The sequence below is a fragment of the Prionailurus bengalensis genome, chromosome B4, assembly GCF_016509475.1.
Source record: "Prionailurus bengalensis isolate Pbe53 chromosome B4, Fcat_Pben_1.1_paternal_pri, whole genome shotgun sequence".
Taxonomy (NCBI): Eukaryota; Metazoa; Chordata; class Mammalia; order Carnivora; family Felidae; genus Prionailurus; species Prionailurus bengalensis.
The window spans coordinates 20,881,994-20,904,658 of NC_057358.1; the positions used below are offsets into that span (position 1 = coordinate 20,881,994).

Below are 22,665 nucleotides of genomic sequence, written 5' to 3' on the forward strand. Positions count from 1 at the left end.
ATTTGGATCTTGAAGGATTGACTACACATTTACAGACACTTAAAGCACACTTTGATTTATGTATAAAACAACTGTGACAAACAACACTCCTGGTGGTCGTCTTTATTATTCTCTGACGTCTCCACATTATCCTGTTTCCCGTCACTTGGGTAGGAGATGACAAGGCTAGGTCTTCCCTTCTTTACCCGCCTTCTCTCCGTCAGCTTTCGTGAACTAATTTCTCTTCTCAGAGGTAGGCAATTCACAGCACACATCGGATAGTAATGTTTTTGTTTCCTTGCCCTCGGGATTTGGCCCTATCTCAGCTTGGTATCGACCCACCACGGAGTGTCGCCTTGGCACGTAGTAGGTGCTCGAAAAATATTTCTTGAATGAATAAATACCGATCTCCCAAAGAATGCTTCAAAAGCTGTATGCTTACAGTGTCCCTGGCAACCCTCTAGGGTGTGGGTTTCTTATCAGCATAGAAAACCTGCTGCTGTATGTTAAACAGAAGTGTGGATTTTTTTTTTATCCCTTGCTAATCCTCAGAATAAAGAGGAACCTCAGATCTTTATTTTCTAGCTATTCCTTGATAATTCTTTGCTCCCCTCCCTTTTTATCCTGCGCTTTTCCTTTTGTTCTTCTGTTACCAAAGACTGTGATAGCGACTCGAGCGGTGGTACCGCTTTCTGAAGGGTCACCGTGGGGATATCATTGGGATTTTCGATTTGCAGTTCTTTGCGCAGAGTCAGAAAGCTTGCACATAGGAAAGCATGAACGAAGCCATTACTTTTGCTCCCCGTGTTTCTTCCCCAAACTAACCAGGAGGCGCTCCCCTCCTTTGGTCTAGGGTCGCCGCTGTCCTCTCCCACCTACTTCGCCTTTCGGTCAGTGAAGAGCGGGGTGGAGGCAGCCGCAGTTTGAGGCAAACCACCCGGAGCCGCATTATTCTTGCCTTTTCCTCCGCGGTACAAGGCCTAGTAACAACTCCCATTCAAATAGCACTTGGTAGTTTTTAAAGCACATCCATAACAACCGAGGCCAGTAAGTCAGAATTTGGGGGGATGGGGAGAAGGTGCCTTCTCTCCCTCTTGCTGCTTCATTCGTGGTGTATCCCAGAAGTATGGGGTTTCTGGAAAGGTTCCTCACTCTGCAGACAGATCTGACCTTTTTCGTATTGGCAGATGCACATTTTTAGTTGTAAGAAGGAAGCCAGTGAAGAGATATGGCAGGTTTCTTCAGGAAATTGGTCTTACTAATAACCAAATGTAAAGGCAGACGAGGGACGCCTGGGTGGCTCAGTTGGTTAAGCGCCTGGCTCTTGGTTTCAGCTCAGATCGTGATTTGTGAGTTCAAGCCCCACATCGGACTCTGTGCTGACAGGGCAGAGCCTGCTTGGGATTCTCTCTCTCTCTGCCCCTCTCCTGCTCATACACTCACCCTCTCTCTCTCTCAAAATACATAAATGAACTTTTAAAAAAATAAATAAATACAGGCAGACAAAAAGAACGTATACACGATCATTTGGCCTTTGCTATGGTAGCCTGACCATGTGACAAGATTGGCTTTTATGATACTAAATTTAAGGTGATAATTATCCTTTTTTTATGACTAATTTTTTTTAAGTTTTATTTATTTATTTTGAGAGAGAGAGAGAGAGAGAGAGAGAGAGAACACGCATCAGCAGGAGAGGGGCAGAGAGAGGGAGACAGAATCCCAAACAGGATCTGCACTTGTCAGTGCAGAGCCTGATGCGGGGTTTGAACCCATGAACCGTGAGATCGTGACCTGAGCCAAAATCAAGTGTCAGATGCTTAACCGACGGAGCCACCCAGGCGCCCTGAGGTGATAATCATTATAGTCTCAAATGAGTTAGGAAGTTATGCCTGTACAGAATTTGGAATTATAAATTGATTTGGTTATTTGAGTCTTCCTTGGGTATATAAACTATGGTGTCTTTGAGACCCGTTAGTTAATTCTGCTTTGCATATCGAGATAAAAGTGAAGCCTGAGCAAAATATAAGCACATGCTATCTGTATAACAGAAGTAATCAGGGGCGCCTGGGTGGCTCAGTCGGTTAAGCGGCCGACTTCAGCTCAGGTCACGATCTCACGGTCCGTGGGTTCGAGCCCCGCGTCGGGCTCTGGGCTGATGGCTCAGAGCCTGGAGCCTGCTTTCGATTCTGTGTCTCCCTCTCTCTCTGCCCCTCCCCCGTTCATGCTCTGTCTCTCTCTGTCTCAAAAATAAATAAAACGTTAAAAAAAAAGTAAAAAAAAAGTAATCATTTCTACTTTGACATTTAATCATGTTAAAACGGAAAAAACTATCGTTTAAAAGTTAGCCAAAATAAGTGAAAATTATTTAGTATTCAGGAAAGTTTTTAGTGAAGGTACTTCATCTAAATGTTACTTAAATGGAATTCTGGCTCGTTCTTGTAATTTTGGATCTATAGTAGTTATTTTGTTGTCAGATCTATTATACTTGGTGAAAGGTGATTTTTTTTAAAGGATTCTAAATTAACTTTCTAAACAAAGGCCAATAAAAGGTTTCAGAACCCTGAGCACTTTTATTTTGTCACAGTGGAATCTGGTTTTGCCCGTAATATGCTAGCCTGGGACATCTGTTGTTTGGTTAAATGCCTATTTGGGGAGGAAACGCTAGCAGAGATGTTCTTAGTTTAGTTGGATTGTTACAGATAATTAAGGTAAATTAGTTCTAGTCATTTTATCGACTTGAAAAATGACAGCCCCTGTGATGTGCTCATTTATCGAACCGTTGAGGAAAAAAAGGATCAAGGCCAAAATGATGCCTTCTCATGTTTGGGAGACACGGGAGACTCTTTAATCCCGCTCTGGATTCATACCACTCGCTCTTTTGATGGACGCTGCAGGCTGTGCCCCAGTTGTCGGTCTGCCTGTCCGAAGAGCCAGAAGATCACATTAAGGCTGCGGCCGCCTGGGCCCTAGGACAGATTGGGAGACATACCCCGGAGCACGCGCGGGCCGTTGCCGTCACAAACACCCTGCCCGTTCTGCTTTCGCTGTACATGTCCCCAGAGAGTTCAGAGGATCTTCAGACAAAGGTAAGCGCTTCCTTTTTAACAGCTGGATGAAAATTTGCTAGACCTGACCCATTCTTAAAAATAATGTCATTTTAAAGGTGTTAAGTTATCATTAGGGATCATGCTGATCTTATTAGTCAAGAAATACAAACTTGTCAGAAGAACTGAGGTTGAGGTGGCTTTTCTTTGAAAATGAGTCACCCTTATCTCCAAAAGTCAGTGATATATATATGTGTATATATATATATATGATCTATGTATGTATATAGATCTATATATGTATGATCTATATATGTGATGATCTATATATATGATCTATATCAGATATCTATATATGATATCTATATATGTATGATCTATACATATGATCTATATATGTATATAGATCATATGTATATATATATGTATGTATATATATATATATATATTTTTTTTTTAAGTCAGTGATGTATTTTAAAGAAAGTTCTCTATAGGTGCAGTGTGGTTTGTAAAGTGAATGACTGGGTTTTGCATTCTGCATTCACGTTGACTTTTCTTATGGAATTGGAATTGAATAATAGGATTCTGGAGGTGGAATTGGTTAGAACTTTGGTCCGGTTAACATTAAAAAATTCAGTCTAAAAGAATTTAAGGTGCTTTCCAAAGGTATAATACAAGTGGTCGGAGGGTATTTCTGAAGCCATGATATACCTCTTCTAACTCCAAGTCTGCTTGATCTTTTAATTATATGTTTTATGTTTGTTCCTTAAAAGAAAAATGTCCATAAGATTCACTAAGTTAAACATTTATATATCATGCATTAACATTTTAAAAAAAAAATTTTTTTTTTTTTGAGAGAGAGAGAGAGGGAGACACAGAATCCAAAGCAGGCTCCAGGCTCCGAGCTGTCAGCACAGAGTCTGATGCGGGGCTCAAACCCACAAACTGTGAGATCATGACCTGAGCCAAAGTTGGACACGTAACCAACTGAGCCACCCAGGTGCCCTAAATCAAGTATTTTTAAAAAAGACAAGCTTTCTGAAAAAATATTACCAGCTACTAGAAAGATTCACAAAGCATGAGTTTCATTAGGATGGGTTAATAGTTTTAGAATTTCAAAGAAAGAAAAAATGTTTCCCAGGATAGTCCCTATACTTTTCTGAAAGCAGTTTGCAGAATTGACTTGGACTGAGGAAAGTGCACAGAAAAGATAATAATTCAAAATAACCTAACGATAGTAAGTTAAATTCCATTTAAATTTTAGTTAAAACAATAAATTAACAAATCGGAAAGCATGTTTGCTGAAGCAACTTTAGATGGTGTAACAAGGCAGGAAATTTACTTGAACTACACAGCTGAGGGGTTCTGAAAGTTCCAGAATCACTTGTTGGCTTTATAAACTTATAAAAGTGAATTTATGTTTGTTTGGTTATATTTACACGTTATTTCACTACCGATTCATCGAGGGAAGTTTACTTCTAAGACTAACGGTTTTTCGATTTTTGTAAGACTTTCCAGATCACAGCAATGATTTAATAGATTCAGGGCTTCCCTTACATTTCTCCAGTGTCGAGTGGATGCTGGCTGGCAGTGCTTGGTAGAGAGGAAGACTGACAATATGCCAAGGCCTTTCCCTGGCTAACAGTTCTGTGACTCTTTGGCTTTCTGGTGAGAAACCACAATCGCCTTTCCAGTTTTGAGTTGTCCAAGTACAGCTGATTTACATATGTATCATTTCAACTTATGTATGTAGTTCTCTTTTTGCCTCATATTTTTTTAACCCATCACCATGCTTGCCTTTTCTTCCTCCCTCTTTTCTCCCATTCGCACCTCCACTCCCCCCTCCCCCCCACCTCCCTCCTCATTTCTTACCCTTCCCACCCTGACCTCTAGCGGTCCAAAGACTACGGCCTCCCCTAGCAGGGTCTCCACAGGTACAAGCTGTGCCCGATATGTAATAACATAATAATAAAATAATAGAAATTATTTATTTATAAATTATTATTATTTATTTATATTTATTTATATATTTATATATTATATATTAACATATATTTATAGTATAATTTATAACTTATTATTTATAAAATAATAAAATAATAAAATAATAATAATATTTTCCTGTACGTTTTAGAAATAAAGGCATATGTTAGCTATAGACTGAATAATTAATCGCGGAGTCAAGAGTAATTATAGTTTGAGAAACCCTTATAAATAGTGTCTTAGCACTGTATACTTTTTATATGCTACTAAGTTTATATAACTTGGTTTTTAATGCATCGTTATCATGTTAGGTTGTATAAATATCACTAGAGTAAAATAAGTTTGAGAACTTCACCTTTTGAAATAAGATTGTTTTTATTGTGTGTAAGTTTAACAAAATTAGTTTTATTCAAACATTCAGGTTTACTAATAGAAGTTAAGGTTCCTTTTGTCTATGTTTGATACAATATTTATTTTCAGGAAATACAGTGGGTATTAAATTAATACCCAGCAATCCTGTCAGCAATCTTTCCAAGGCTTTTTAAGTCCATCCAAATATTTTCTTATTGTAGGGACTTGGTTATTATTTCTGCTTCCCCAAGGTTTCTTGGATTCTAACCTTGGTTGTTTTAAGGGCTTTACAATGAAAGTCCAAGTCTGTTTGATTTGACATTATCTCAGTAGGGAAAAATGTATCCAAGAGCTTTAGGAACCGTCTAGTGGTATTTCTCATTTGTTACTCTGTGGCAGCTTTCACATTAAAGGCCACGTTGAAGTTCATTTTGTCCCAAAGGCAGGTCAGCTTCTGTAAGCATTCTCTAATTGGTTCTGATCCAGGAGAACCAATGAGCAGTCCCTTGGAATTGCTCGCATGTTTTCACACAGAGCCTTCTATCTGCCTGCACCTAAGTTATTTCAAATGCCTTATTAAAAGCTGAAAAAAAAAATCTAACTTTTATCTAACAAGCTCACCTACATACATTTTGAAACTGTTCACACAGTTGCCTTTTCATTTGTTTTGATTTAGGGGCATCATACTGAAATGGTCCATCTTAGGTTGGCATCTGAGTAGGTTCATTCGATGACCTTCGTTACGAAAGTATTTCTAACATGACTTAATTATTGTGTTCTTCCCATCACAGTCGTCTCCCTTCGTTTTTTTTTTTTAAATTTTTTTTTTCAACGTTTATTTATTTTTGGGACAGAGAGAGACAGAGCATGAACAGGCGAGGGGCAGAGAGAGAGGGAGACACAGAATTGGAAACAGGCTCCAGGCTCTGAGCCATCAGCCCAGAGCCCGACGCGGGGCTCGAACTCACAGACCGCGAGATCGTGACCTGGCTGAAGTCGGACGCTTAACCGACTGCGCCACCCAGGCGCCCCCTCCCTTCGTTTTTTAGCAGCTTTATTGAAATATAGTTCATACGCCATATAATTCACCCACTTAAAGTATACAGTTCAATGGTTTTAGTACATTCACAGATGCAGTCGTCCCCACAATCGAATTTTAGAACGTTTTCATTCCCCCCCTTAGCAGTCACTCCATACCCTCCCTGCTTAGCTCCAGGCAACCATTAATTTACTTTCTGTCTTTGGAGATTTGCCTCTTCTGGACACTTCATTTAAGTGGAATTACACAGGGGCGCCTGGGTGGCTCAGTCGGTTAAGCATCTGACTGTGGCTCCGGTCATGACCTCGCGGTTTGTGAGTTCGAGCCCGGCGTCGGGCTCTGTGCTGACAGCTCAGGGCCTGGATCCTGCTTCGGATTCTGTGTCTTCCCCCTCTCACTGTCCCTCCCATGTTCATGCTCTGTCTCTCTCTGTCTCTCAATAATAAGTAAACGTTAAAAAAATTTTAATGGAATCATACATTGTATGTGGTCTTTGGTGCCTGGCTTCCTGTCACTTAGCGTAACTTTCAAGGTTCATCCATATTTTGTTCCTTTTCATTGTCAAATAATATTCCATTGCATCACCATACTACATGTTGTTTACCCATTCACCAGTTAATGGACATTCGGGTTGCTTCTACTCTTTTATTATCATGAATAATGCTGCTGTGAACATATTGTACAAGTTTGTGTGTGGATGTATGTTTTCATTTCTCTTGGGTATAAACCTAGGAGTGGCATCTGCGAGGTCATATCATAACTCTTTTTAACACTTTGAGGAACGGCCAAACTGCCTTCCAACGTGGCTGCACCATTTCCTATATTCCCACCAGCAGTGTATGGGGTTCCAATTTTTCCACATTCTTGTTGAGACTGGTTATTACCTTTGTTTCTTCATTATAGCTCTCCTGGTAGGTGTGAATTGGTATCTCAGTGTGGTTTTGATCTGCATTTCCCTGATGGCTAATGATGCTGAAAAATCTTTTGATGTGCTTATTGGCCATTTGTATATCTTCTTTGGAGAAATGTCTAATCAGACACTTGGCCCATTTTTAACTTGGGCTGTTACCTTTTTATTACTGAGTAGGAGTTCTTTATATATCTCAAATACAAATTCTTATCAGAGGTATGATTTACAAGTATTTTCTTCCATTCTATGGGTGGTCATCAGTTTATTGACAGTGTTTTAATGGGGTTCACTTTGTTTTTTCTGTTGTTGCTCGCCCTTCTGGAGCCCAGTCTAAAAAGACTTTGCCTAACACAAGGTCATGAAGATTTATATTCCCCCTTCCTTTTAATAACTGTGACTCTTTGGGCTACAGTGCTTTCAGAACAAAATTAATTTTTGAATAAGAAACATTATTCATTTTAGGCAGTTTTCATTAATGATCATCCATTAAGGAGAGCAACAATAATTTTTGTTATTTCTTTTGTTTTCTGTGAAAAACGAAGTCGTGTCAAGTATTGACAATTTCATCTTGTTAATTACTATTCTTATGTGTGTTGTGAAGAGATTAAAAAATAGTGTTGCTGGTCGCTTACTGTGGGTTTTACAATAGTTTTTATTAATGTGGACAGAGTCAGCTTTTAGAGATGACAGAAAAATGAATGAATATAGACCTGTACGTGGTATGCTACTTTATAGGAAAACCTGGCTCAAACCCAAGTTGCCCTAAATAGACAGTTCATGACTCCTTCTCTGATGTCATCATATATTATGTATATTTAAGGACAAACACTAGCTACTAAATGCTGTGACAATTAGAAAAATCCATAATCTAGTACTATTTCAAAGTAATAAATTACTTGATTTACTGAAATAAAAGAGTTTGTTTACACCATATACATTCTCTATAATTCAGAGTATGAAGTTGTAAGAACTATTTTATTTTGTTCACTGCCATAAATAACCAAACATAAGGCATATTTTCTTTTTTAATCTTTTTAAATTTTTTTTAAAATTTATTTTTGAAGTGGAGAGAGAGACAGAGTGTGAATGAGGGAGGGGCAGAGAGAGAGGGATACACAGAATCCGAAGCAGGCTCCAGGCTCTGAGCTGTCAGCACAGAGCCCGATGCAGGGCTCGAACTCACGAGCTATGAGATCATGACCTGAGCCGAAGTTGGGCGCTTAACCAACTGAGCCACCCAGGTGCCCCCATTAGGCATATTTTCTAAAGGCTAATCAATTTTAAACCCAACATATGACATGATCTTGTGTGTAGAAAATCCTAAGGAATACACACACACACACACACACACACACACACACACACACAAATACTAGAACTAGTAAGAGTTCAAGATCACCAGATATAAAATCAGTATATTAAAATATATCATAGGTTCATATGCTGGTAATAAACAATTTAAATATGAGGGGTGCCTAGCTGACTCAGTCGGTGGAGCGGGCGACTGTTGATCTCGGGGTCATGGGTTCAAGGTCCACGATGGGTATAGGGATTATAAATAAACTTAAAAATATATGAAATTAAGACAGTAGTTTCATTCACAGTAGTATCAAAAAGAATAAAATACTTAGGCATAAATTTAATAAGAGAAGTATAGATTTCTACACTGAAAACTACCAAACGTTGCTGAAAAAAGTTAAAGAAGGTCAGAATAAATGGAGAGAGACCTTCCATGTTCATGCACTGGAAGATTCGATATTGTTCAGATGGAAACACTGCCCAAATTGATCTATATATTCAATACAATCTCTGTCATAATCCCAACTGGCTTCCCCTCTCCCCTGAACTTGAGAAACTGATCCTAAAATTCATATGGAAATGCAAAGGACCAGACTAGTCAAAACAATCTTGTAAAGAGACTTATACTGCCCAATTTGAAAACTTACTACAAAGCTACAACAATCAAGATAGTATGGTAATCAAGATATATGGTACATATATCAATGTAACTGAATTCTGAAAATCTGAAATAGACCCTTTTACGGTCAATTGATTTTTCACAAAGGTTCCAAGGCAATTTAATGTGAAAAGGATTAAGTCTTTTCAGCAAATGGCACTGAGACAATTATTATATCCTCAAACATAAATATTAATTTGGACCCCTATCTCATACCATATACAAGAATTAACTAAAAATGTATCATAGATCTACATATAAGAGTACAAAACTCTTAGAAGAAACCTTGGTTTAGGCATTAATTTCTTAGAAATGACACCTAAACACAAGTGATAAACAAAAACATTCATCTTGTGGTTTTTATCAAAATGGAAAGCTTGTACGCTTTCAAAGACACCATTAAGAAAATTAAAAAAAAAAAAAAACAAACAAGCCACAGACTTGAAAAAATAATTTGCAAATAATACATTCAAGAAAATACCTGTATTCAAAATACATAAAGGGCTCTTACAACTCAAAAATAAGAAGACAAATGACCCACTTAAACAATGGGCAAAAGATCTGAATAAACGTTTTACCAACAAATGACCAATCAGTATGTGAAACAACGTTCAACCTCATTAGTCACTACAGAAATGCAAGTCAAAACCATAATGAGCTATTAATTCACACCCACAAGAACGGCTACAATTAATAAGACAGTACCAAGTGTCGATCATTATTTGGAGAGTCTCGAACCTTCGCACCTTCTTACATTACTGGTGGAAATGTAAAATGTTGCAGTCACATTGAAAACCAGTCTGGCAATTTCTCAAAATAGTAATGCTATCACATGGATGAACCCCAAAAACATTACACTTAGTGAAAGACACCAGACTCCAAAGTTCACAGATTTTATGATTCCACTTACATGAATGGTCCAGAAAAATAAAATTTATAGACAGGAAGTAGGTTAGAAGTTGCCCAGGGCTGGTGGGGGAGTCACTACAAATGGAATGAAGTTCCTTGCTGGGATGATAAAGATGTTCTAAAAATTAGGTTGTGGTGAGAGTTGTACCGCTCTGTAAATTTACTAAAAATCCACTGAATTATGTACTTAAAATGAGTGAATTTACGGTATGTTATATTTCAATAAGGGTTGTTAAAAAATCTAAAGCCCAGAAATTGACAAGTTAATAAAATATTAATTAATATACTTTCTAGAAGTATGGAGTCATAAATCAAGTATACTTCTTGACAAAGGATAGTAAAGTTCAGTGAATTTCTAGGATCATTAGACTCTTTTCTAGAATTCTCAGTTAATAACTCGACATATATCACCATGGTACAGTGGTTGTGATCTGTGTTACACAATTAGTAGACCTTATCACCAGTAGTGGTTAAGTTAAATTTGTCAGCCTGCTGAGGTCACCATGATCCTAAGACGGCTCACAAAGATATAACTAGGTGTGTCGGGGACTGAAAGTTTAGTCCCAACTTACTTGTGGAAGACAGTTGGGTTGCGTTTCTTACCTTCCTTGCTTTATTTCATCTAGTTTATGAAACAACGTTTGAGGACAAACGTATGGAGAGAGAAATTATGCAGAACTGCTTAGCCCGGGGTTCTGGGAAACCATAAAATTAACAGGGCCTTTACTGATAGCACAAATGTGATGAAAGTTTTTCCTGAATTTACAATTTTGCCAATTGTAAGATTCATGATGTGAGAATCAGAACGCTCCTTGACATTTCAAGAGCACTGTTAAACATTCAGTAGTAGGATCGCAGAAGACCAGGTTGGCTAAGGCCTGAGAGGGAATGGGTGATCGGAGGAAGGAAGCACAAAACCACATACAAGCAGGTGTGGGATTCCAGGGGGAAACAGCTGTGGGCCAACCTGACTGGGGAGCCTTCCGAAGTGAAGGGGGCAGGCTTTAATACAAGGAAACAGAATCACAACCAGCCGTGGCCTTAGAGGTGGCCTCAGGGATGCGCTACAGTCACATCAGGACCCTTCTTCAGCCACACTTGGTGTCAGTGTGAAATACAAAGTGCTGGGGACAGGGGGGAAGTACCTGTTCTTGAGCTTGTGGATAATACCTTCCCTGCTGCTGAGGGGACCTCTCCCGTATGGTCGGGTCGATCTTTGTGAATGGGGCAGTTTCACATCTGCAAATGTTCACTGAATTATGCACATAGAACCTTTCTGACTATATACCTAGAAGTCATGAAACCTTTTAGAGAACACAGAATGTTTGATAATGACTTTCTACAATGAACTGAGTGTTTTCTACTTGTTGGTTGGAAGGAATAGGACATATTGGTGCTCTCATGGCTTAACATATACAAAGTTTTACACGAATAAGATATAATACACATTAATTTAGAGTCTATAGCTTTATGCTTAATTTTACTTTGCTCATAGGTTATTTTAAGAGATCAGTAATACACCGCACATTCTAAAATTTAACATGAAGGCAACCGGCAGGTAGGTGAAACCCCCCCAAAAAATTTTCTAGATAGAAATTTTTCTGACACCCATCTTAAACAATGAAACACCTGCAGGTTGGACTGGAAATTCACTGTATTTTCAAATTCTAGGAACATGAGCCATGAATTTTGGTCACGCTTTGATTATTACTTTGGTCTGTATTTTGCTTTGCATTTCAATAGAGTAAGAAAGCCATAAAGAGTATCCTACAAAAATGCACCTATTTACCGGCCCTTGAGCCGTTTCTGTATGATGCACCCCCCAATATCCTGAAGCACGTGGTTGGACAGTTCAGTAAGGTAAGAGATGCTCTCTTTTCTGAAAGTGGGGGAAGAACATTTCAATGACTTGTTAATTTCTTTTTCCCCCCGTTGGGTCAATGTCTCCTTCCGAGAGATGGGGGCAGGGCTTTACTCCTTAGTTCTCACTGACTCGCGACAGGGAAGGCAACACAGGTTAGTAACATTCACATAAGTTAAAAAAGATTCACACACAAATAATTCATACTTCCTCCTTCACATTTTCCTCACAGCCTCTACTGTCCTTTTTAGTGTTCTTGAGGAGAAGACAGTACGTCAACATATAAAAACCCCATAATACAGACAGTTTATAGTGATAGGTAATTTAGCAATTATCCTGGTGTCTGTTGGTCTCACTCATCTGGGAACACAGCAAAGATCTTCTAAAGAAAAATAAAAAGGTCTCTGAGCCACGTATGACAAAGTCCGTGCACTCTTCTGGAGATGCTTTCAGAGCGTCATTTAGAGTTTATTGACTCATTTTCCGAACGGTTTTAACAAATATAGCCACCATATTTCTTAGATCATGGCAGATTAAAAGTAGTAAGGTAGAAAGGTCAAGCTGCTGGACGTGGGCTTAGCCAGCAGGACTGACTGACTGCTGCTAGCAAAGGCCGAGAAAGAATGATGGTGTTCCCACGGCCATCGAGGGCCAGGATGGTAACTCAGGCTGTAAAGAACCGATTAAATGGTGCTCAGGAGATTTCATTTAAGAAAACGGGGTCTCTGGAAGTAGCATCCCAGAGTGGTTATGAGCTCAGGCTCTGGAGCTGGAGGGCCCGGATTTCCCATTTACCAGCTGTAATATCTTTAGCAAACCCTTGACCTCCCTAAACCTTAGTAGGCTTACCCATAAAACAGGGGGTAATAAGAGTTCCTGTTTTATAAGGTCATTATAAAGATTAAATGAGATGTTATACGTAAAGAGTGTAGCTTAATCTCAGGCACATATTAAACACTCACCCCCCCTCCCGCCACTGAAAACCACACGATTTTTTTAAGAAATAAAACACAGAAGTGCTTAAGGTTGACTTTCATAAACTAATGCACATAGATGGGGGCCAAATTCCTCTGAATGGTTATAAAGCTAACGTAAAGGAGGTACTACTCTTCACATACTAGATTTCTCCAAACAATGACGAACGAAAACTATATATTGTTACAACTTTTAAACTAGGTCCTGTACCTGCTTAGGTCTAGTTTAAGGTATTCATCTGAAAGACAGTACTATCTTTCAACAGCCTTCAGTTCTCTCTCTGTCTTCCATGATCTCCAACAGCTTGGCTAACCCTCAAGCACCTGAGTCACTGGACAGCAGAAGGTTTCACATTCCTCGGGATATGGTTGCCTCGGGATATGGTTGTGTGTGTCCAACACTTATGTTCTGCTTCCGCTTCTAAAGAACAAGCCAAATCCGTCCCCCCGCCCCGGGTACTAGTTAAGAAACTGAGCAGCGATTTTGATCAACTAAAAGGGGAAGGGAGTGGGTTGCTGAGTGGCCCATCTACAGAGTCATCAGCTCTTTGAGAAGGAACAGCTGACATGATCTCTGAACGTTTTATTTTATGGTCTAGTCTTGAAGGCGACTGAGTGAGGTATTCTAGTTTTATTGAACTTGCTAAGAAAATGAAGACTGACCTGAACTGAGTTCAAAATAAAACCGAGTTCAAAATCCACTAAACCAATGGGATTTGTGGACGTTAAAATAAAGACAAGTACCACATAGCATATACTCTTACAAAAATGTGCCTTTGGGAGTATTTGCTTCAGGCAGAATTTTGTGTTCTTTTCTTTTTTAAGTTTATCTGTTTATTTTTGAGAGCGAGAGAGGGAGAGAGAGAAAGAACCCCAAGCAGGTCCTGCACTGTGGGGCTTGAACTCACAAACCGTGAGATCATGACCTGGACTGAAGTCAAGAGTCGGACGCTTAACCGACTGAGCCACCCAGGTGCCCCTGTGTCTTCTTAAGCAAACGATACCAGAGCACTAGACTCCTAGGAACTGATACATTTCTAAAAAGACTACATTTTACTTCTAACCGGCAGCAAACTTAGGTTCATTATGTTACAGATATATTGCACATAAATTCTCTTTTACATTTCCTCAGCTATATTCTTTCTTTTCACTAGCAATAATCCCACTTGGAAAAGGAAAGCTGACAATTTTACGTGCTTGACTTTTCAAGGTACTGCCACATGACAGCAAAGCTCGACGACTTTTTGTAACAAGTGGTGGACTGAAAAAGGTTCAAGAGATAAAGGCAGGACCCGGCTCTCTGCTCCAAGAATACATCAACAGTATTAACAGCTGTTACCCGGAGGAGATAGTAAGGTGGGAAAAACGGACTTTGAGAAGTTCAAAATTATAATGTGGGCTTTCTGTTTTGAGGTCTGGATTTTATATCCACCGTGTCAACACGTGGTCTTGGAAATACTACATAAGACCAACGTGTACCTTTAATTCTACCTTGATCTCTTTTTCCCCCTCAAATTTAATAATGTTCTGATTGACACACACACATCTCCAAGTCAAACTGGAATGTCATTTGAGACATATCTATACTAACACATGCTTTATTAAAGAGCACCCGAATGCAGAGTCCAAGGTAAATTAACAGTCTTTAATGTGAACTTGATTTAGAAAGGGCCTGTGGATGCTGATTTTCATGGTTTCCTGCATATTATTTTTCTGCCTTAGGCTCATATTTATATTAATAGGAGTCTAACAAATAGAAAAGAGATGTTGAGTGGTAAAAAGAAAGTTACTATCTATATTTGAAAAAAAAATCATGTTTGTGATTTGCAGGTGCCTCATAGTAGTGTAGCAGTTAGTTCTCTTCAAGATTAATTGTTTTAATAAGATTGATTTGTAGAGCATTAAACCTAAGCCTCAGTCCTTTTAAGTCAAAAGTACTATACCACTAATACCAAAATAAATACGAGCAAAGTTACCAAGAAAAGATAGAATGATTTAAACATCTGAGTTTTGAAAAATGCCCATAAACATTCAAGAATGTTTATCTGTATTTATCTGTATTTGTCTAATATCTGTCTACACATTTATCTGTATTTGTCTAATCCCACTTTCATTTCTTATTTTCTCTAAATATTAGAGAATATAAATTTGCAATGTTTAAACCAATGTTTAATATACTTCCTCCTATTTAATATCAATATGTGGTAACACTCATTGTAAAATCACAAAACAATTTTAAGATTAAAATTTGTCTTCTTTTCATATATATTCTTCCAGTAAGTTCTTTCCAGGGGTACAATTCAGGTACTTTTGTGAGCTTTATGACTGCTTGACTAAAAGAGTTCCAGTAAGCTAGCTTTAAAAATATTACTATTTAAAAAAGTATATCAAAGGAATAGTATATCATAAATGTATCTCTACTATATATAATATACAAATAAAATAATATACAAAAAGCTAATATAACAAACAAAATATGTGTGTAACCATTAAATGAATGAAATATGAATATCTTTTACCAGGAAAAGAAAATAAAAATAATTTGCATACATTCTTTAAGTTTTGGATAAAGAAAATGTGGTGTATGGTGGTAATATGCAATGGAATATTACTCAGCCATCAAAAAGAATGAAATCTTGCCATTTGCAATGACGTGGATGGAGCTAGAATTTATCATGCTAAGCGAAAACAAATACCATATGATTTCACTCATGTGGAATTTAAGAAACAAAACAGATGAACATATGGGAAGGTGGGGGGAGAGAAGAGAGGGAAACAAACCACAAGAGACTCTTTTTTTTTTTAATTACATTTATTTTTGAGAGACAGAGACAGAGCACAAGGAGGGGAGGGGCAGAGAGAGAAGGGCAGACAGAGTCTGAAGCTCCGAGCTGTCAACACAGAGCCCAATGCGGGCTTGACGTCACTAACTGTGAGATCATGACCTGAGCCGAAGTCAGTCGCTCAACCGACTGAGCCACCCAGGCGCCCCTAACCATAAGAGACTCTTAACGACAGAACAAACTGAGGGTTGATGGAGGGAGGTGGGTGGGAGATGGGCTAGATGGGCGATGGGTACTAAGGAGGGCACTTGTGATGAGCACTGGGTGTTGTACTGAATACATAAACAAAATTATAGAAAGATGAAGGAAAAAAGAAACTAAAGGGCCCAAAATGGAATGACCTATTAGAATTAACCAAAAGTAAGGTACTTTCTTGAATAGCAGTCTTCTTTTTACTCCTTTCCGGAATCACTTGCCAGAGCACTAAGGGAAAATGAAAACTCTGTCATATTAGAATGTAATCTGGAGCTTTGTCAAAATACCACCATAAAATTTTAACCTCCCATTCTATTTAGCTTATAATACCATTGTAAAATTTTAACCTCACATTTAACCTCACAATATTAACCTCAAATCTGTGATCTGGGATTCCATTTTAAAAATTAGCCAATTATCGGGGCACCTGGGCGGCTCAGTTGGTTAAGCATCCAATTCTTGATTTCGGCTCGGGACGTGATCTCGTGGTTGTGGGATTCAGCCCCGCATCGGGCTCTGTCCATACTGAGCGTGGAGCCTGCTTGGGTTTTTCTCTCTATCCCCCTCTCTCTGCCCCTCCCCAGCCTGCATTCTCCCTCTCAAACATTTAAAAATTGGCTAATTACCATGAAGAATTCTAATTAGCTTCTTCATGTTTGTTATATTTTGTAAAGAATTAGGTTCTATAGAACTTAAAGGTGTTTTGTAGAAATTTTTGAAACATTGTCTATGAAAATGGACAAATATAAACTTGGAATGGTTTTATTTTTGTAATCGTATAATTCTCAAGAATCATTGGGTGACTATTTTAGAACTAATTATTCCTTATGATACAGATTATCAATGGATACGTTCTTCCAGCTGTTATTAGCCTAAGCATTTGTTTCATACTGCCGTATTTAAAAATCTCTAATGAAGGTAGTTGGTGGGATGAGAAGGAAGCAGCTCAGGGCTAGATGTTGGAAGGCCTGAGTTCTAATCCTGGCCCATTCCACCGCAGGAAGGTATTTTTGGAACTCCTCTGTCTTCGGGATGGTTGCCTAGACTAGACTATATTATAATCAATGTAAAAAATGATGAATGAGCTATTTCATTTTTCGTGCTAAGTTTTTGAAATCTGGTGGGTTATTTTATCACTTCCAGTGCATCTCAATTCAGATGCTAAATTTTATTAGATGTACTTAGCTGTATTTAGATTATATAAAGCTTACAGTTGAAAAAGTAGATTCATAAGTTGTTTCAAAGACACCTAAAAGTTTCACCTAAAATAACCGAAGTATCAGCTTTTACGATTAAATATAAAAATTCAGGTCCTCAGTCATGCTAGCCATATTTTTTAAAAGTTTCTTTACTTATTTTGAGATAGAGTAAGAGAAAGAGCATGCGTGCCCATGAGCAAGCAGGGGAGGGGGCTGGGGGACAGAGACACAGGGAGAGAGAGAATCCCAAGCAGGCTCCATGCTCAATGCAGAGTCCAATGTGGGGCTTGATCTCAGAACCATGAGATCTCGATTCATGAGATCACGACCTGAGCCGAAATCAAGAGTTGGATGCTTAACCGACGGAGCCACCCAGGTGCCCCACACCAGCCATATTTCTAATGCTCGATAGCCACATGTAGCTGGTGGCTACCATATGAAACAGCACCATTTTTTAAGTTTTGGTTTTCTAAATCTACTTCTTACCATTAATATAAAAAGTACCTATCTTGTGTCTGACCCGTTTATCAGGTCTAGGAAGGTGAGGCCTGTTTTAAAATGTGTGACTAACTCAGAAACAGTCGTGACTTCCCCAGTGTAAGAGTACTTCAAAGAGACCCACTGTTGAAGGACAATTTTTTTCAAGGCCAGGATGCCTTGAGAGAAGAAACATTTTTGAGGATAATCTTTTATGTATGCATGTGTCTGTTTAACTATGCCTATAAATACACTGTTGAGAAAATACTGTTCTGTCTTGTCCACCTTAACTGGACAAATTGTAGAAGAAATTAGTGTAACATAAATTGTGAGTTTTTAAGTCACGCCTCTGAAGATAGAAGATAACGGGGACAAAGCAAATCTTGAACATCAGATTTTATCTGGAGAGAATACCTTAGGAGGTTTAATTGTTTTGAGTGTTTTGGAAAGTTTTGAATTACATTTACTTATTTTTTTTAATCTGGTTATTCTAGAATGCCTGCCAAATTTTATTTTACATACTTTTATGTGCACGTAAATTCTTTCCACAGATACGAAGCATACCATAATGCGTTAATCAATATATTTAATACTTTTATAGTATGTATTTTACAAAATGTTCAATTAGTAAATATAAACTTTAGTACTACAGATGCCCCAAATCAATGAAAATGACCGATTTCCTAAGTATGTATGATAGGATATTTGTAAACCATTTATTAAATAGTTCTTTAATGTGCATTATAAACCCAGAAATTTTTGTCTTTATGGGTCACCATATCTGATTAAAACATACAGTGAGAATAACCTGTAAGGCAATCAGAATGCAGACAATGATCAGTAACGACAGACTGTATTGTGTAACTTATGAAAAAACCTATTAGCTGTCCTCACTCAGGCAACATCAATCATTTAACATAATAACAGTCTCTATAAGAAGATGCTATCACTGGACCCAGGTATCTTGCTTTGAAAATAGTTCTGTGCACTAATAGCCCTTCAGTCTTGTGAGTTGGTGTTTTCTTCCTTCACAGTCCCTCATCTTATGCACAAAGCATTACTGGAGCTTAATTATTCAGGGTATAGTTGAGGTTTCACTGATAGAATTAATTTAGATAAATATCTTACATTGAATCTTTTGTGCCTACTGTGATGAATCCTTTCACAAGTATCTAATAGAAAACTTTCTTTTTCAGGTATTACTCCCCTGGATATTCTGATGCACTTCTACAGAGAGTGGACAGCTATCAACCACTTGCCAATTAAGCAAAGTTCTGTTTTCGTACTCTAATTCACAACAGGGCATTATGAACAGTAGCTGATAACGTTCTTGCCAAATATTTGAACTGAGCGCATTCCAGATTTATTCAGTGTGAAATACCTTTGGATAATCTTTTCTAAATTTATGTAAAAAAAAAAAATAGTGGCCTGAATGAGGAATGACTATTGGTCATTTGTTTAGGACTTGCTCTAAGGGTGAACTGTAGAAAGCCATTAAAGGGTGCTAAGGCATTTGTTATTTTTCCATTAACCATCCCCAGCCCCTAAACACACATACCTCCAACTAGATATAGGTGAAAAATGATGCTGAAAACTCTTAGCTATCCTGGCCAGTTCCTCCCAGACACAGGCAAGGAAAGTGGCCTTGCAGATTCCTCAGGAGGACATTGAAGGGAGATGTCAAAAGAGGAAACTGATGACAGAAGCAGAAGGCACTTGAAGAGACTCTGATGCTCTTTACCTAAATGCATTAACCAAACACTTGGAATCTATGGATAACCTGTCAGGTTCTCCTAACAACTTAGGAAACTCTCCTCCTCTTGATGCCAAATTTTCTAAGCTCTTTTTTTCGCCTCACTGAAACAGTTCCTTTACCTGTCATGGGGCTGGAGGAAGTCCGCATTAAGCATTATTCCACTGCAGACACGTTTCCCATTTCATTGAAGGGTTTCTGAGTCCAGCCCTGCTCGTGAATAAACAAGGAAGCAGGCAAGTAAAATGGGTCCTTAGTGTACCCTGTCCTAGCTTCACTTTCCCCCCAAGTTTTAACAATCACATTTCCAGGGATTTAAGAAATAGTTTAAAAAGAATACCTCCAGGCTTGGACTTTGCATGCACTTTCACTTAGGGAGCCGAAAGGGGGTGGCAGGGGGTTTCAATAAAATTTTAAACAAAAACATTAGAATTGGCCTCTGCATGTTTCCCGCAGTGTTAATTCTGAACTTGGGGAATACGTAAGTAGGCTTAAGAGTCTTGGTTAGTTGGCGTGTGAGTGTGTGTGTCTGTGTGCGTGTCTCTGTCAGTCTGTCTTTTGATCTAAAAGGAGATTCCTTACAGCGATCTACCCTGGAGGCCTGCAGAGGAGGTGAATGATAACCAGACAGCCCTTGGGCCACCGTGTTCCCAACCTGGCCAGCTTTCAGCTTTCCATCTTGGATTCTTTCCCCCCGCCCCCCCAAAAGAACCTACCCATTTAATTTTGGTATTTTCTGGATTCATCTGTCATCATTTCCTAACAGGGCATAACTTTGTTGCATCTTTTTTTTTTTAATTTTTAAAAATTGTTTATTCCTTTCTGAAAGAGTGCAAGCAGGGGAGGGGCAGAGAGAAGGGGACAGAGAATCCGAAGCGGGCTCTGTGCTGATGGCAGCGAGCCCGACGTGGGGCTTGAACTCACAAACTGCGAGATCATGACCTGAGCCGAAGCCGGTCGCTTAACTGACTGAGCCCCCCAGGAGCCCCTGTTGCGTCTTTATAAACTCCATCATACCCACGATGGGCCCATTTCTCTTCGCCTTATATCATCCTAGGATTGCCTGCAGTTTGACTTTTTAATACTTTCTGGGGTCTACTTTGTTTCTTTGATTTATTGCATAAGAAAATAATTTTTATTCTCAGTTGTGTAGGTTTCCTTTCCCTCCTTCGTGCCTGACCAGCTTCTCCTGTGAACCTGTCGACCACCTGAGAACATAAAGGTAGTTCTCATCTTTCTTCATTAATACCATTTTTCTTTGATGGCCATGTTGGTAATGACAAAAACCAGCGTGTCTGGGATGAAACCCCCTCAGCAGTTATGGGAACGGTGAATTTCCTATCACGTACTTCCTGCCACTGTGTGTTGATGTCGGTTTTCACTTCATACATCATTTCATACTTATCAAAGAAATAACACAGTTAGTAGTGTTTGGATACGTGCTGTAATTTTATCATACGCAATCTGGAAAATACATGCTGTGAAATGTTTCTTACTATAAAACACTTAAAATTAAGCTTGCTTTATTTTTAGAGAAGTCTATTATGAGACTTTCTTTTGAGAGAGAGCGCACATGTGCAAGCTGGGGAGGGGCAGACGGAGAGCGAGAGAGAGTCTCAAGCAGCCTCCACCCCCAGCACAGAGCACAACACAAGGCTGCCTCTCAGGACTGTGAGATCATGAGCTGAGCCAAAAGCAAGAGTCAGAGGCTTAACCCAGTGAGCCACCCAGGTGCCCCACGATCATGAGGCTTTTTAAAAACTAAAAAAAAAAATATTTTCTATTTGTGCTAGAGCAAAATAATACCTCTCATTGGTGGTATTCTCTTTAATACTTTCGCCCCTGGTTTGAATTTTGTCAATTCCTAGCCTCTGGGCAGAGCAACCCTGTCTCACTGCTCTCTCTCTCTGCTGCAGTTTATTTAAAAGTCAACTATCATTAGGATATTTCATTTAGCTTACACGACTGGCACTTTAGTTTTAGGACTTCAGGTCAGGAATGGAATGCTTGAATCTTATTATTGGTTGAAATTTATTGTTCATACAGTTTAGCTGTTGTGAAAATAGGTGCATTATCAGTGGTGCTGAAAAGAGATGTTGAATATCTGGGTTCTAGTCATATCTGTTAAATAGGAAGGGGTGATAGTCTTGCTCAGCTTACTCATAAGATGCTTATGAATTAACCTGCAGTGACGCATGTAACAATATTGTAAACTGTTCCGTTCTGCGCAAATTGACATGTGACTTAAGGGGAACTTGACAGCCAATAACAGATTACACATTTTGGCTGGCAACTGGGCACACCAGGCCCCATACTTTTAGGTAAGCAGAGTTGACGCCAGATGATTTATGATTCAAAAAAACCTACATTGCCTGCCCTCGTGGAGTTTACTAGTATAAACACATTTGCCCAGATGCAGGAAGTAAAATAGGCATGAGACACAGGCATATTTCATGTAAAAGCAAATGACAACCTCATATTTACAGGAGGTCGGCCTGTGGTTTCTCGGGTTTTTTTTTTTTTCAAGTTTTTATTTTACTTCCAGTTGGTTTTGACCTTTTCTTCTAATCTTTTCCTCTCAAAACTACCCCCTGAAAGAAAGGATTAAAGATCTGCTCATTTCTAATCTTGATTTGAGGTCCTGCACAACATGAACCCTGACCTTAAATTCCTCGGGGAGGTCATCTCCACTCCAAGATGTCAAGGTCAAAAACTGACCTTGGAAGAATGAAGGATTTGTCGGTTTTCAAATCACCAACTCTTTAAGTCAGGTGCCGGCGAGTGTTGAGGCCTATGTATACCGTGGCTTATTTTACCACAAAATTCACTGTCTAGAAAATACTGATTTGTGGCTATTCTGTTTCAGAGATTAAAAAGATTAAATGACACTCACTACTATAGCTGTTGTATTCACCAGTTGGTTAAGGGACTCCGGGCTTTCAAAATACAATTTGTCTATGCAATTATTTTTCTAGTAATATGAATCCTTTTGTTTTTAAGAAGACATTGTAGGACATACAATTAGACAATATTCCGTGATACTGCTTTAGAGAATGGTAAGTTTTATTGTATATGAATAAGTAATCTTTTTTAAAAAAATTAGGCAATAGAGGAAAGGAAAAAGCAAAAATATCATTCCAAATCTCACATCCCAGAAAATAATTGTCATTAACAAGTGGACATAGTTCCAG

At 38.7% G+C, this 22,665-nt stretch overlaps 1 protein-coding gene across 3 annotated transcripts in view; it reads left to right on the forward strand.

Annotated features, from left to right (window-relative positions):
• The window catches only part of SPAG6 (sperm associated antigen 6), a 64,123-nt gene extending 44,223 nt beyond the window's left edge, over positions 1 to 19,900 (forward strand). For 2 of the 3 annotated variants that reach the window (XM_043561570.1, XM_043561571.1), the window contains 4 exons: positions 2,874 to 3,065; positions 11,916 to 12,032; positions 14,218 to 14,363; positions 18,918 to 19,900. In XM_043561570.1, the coding sequence (XP_043417505.1) occupies positions 2,874 to 3,065; positions 11,916 to 12,032; positions 14,218 to 14,363; positions 18,918 to 18,987 (525 nt within the window). In that variant the 3' untranslated portion in view covers positions 18,988 to 19,900. The remainder of the gene's footprint in view (positions 1 to 2,873; positions 3,066 to 11,915; positions 12,033 to 14,217; positions 14,364 to 18,917) is intronic. The other variant, XM_043561572.1, reaches the window with a different exon arrangement.
• Positions 19,901 to 22,665: the final 2,765 nt, after the last annotated feature.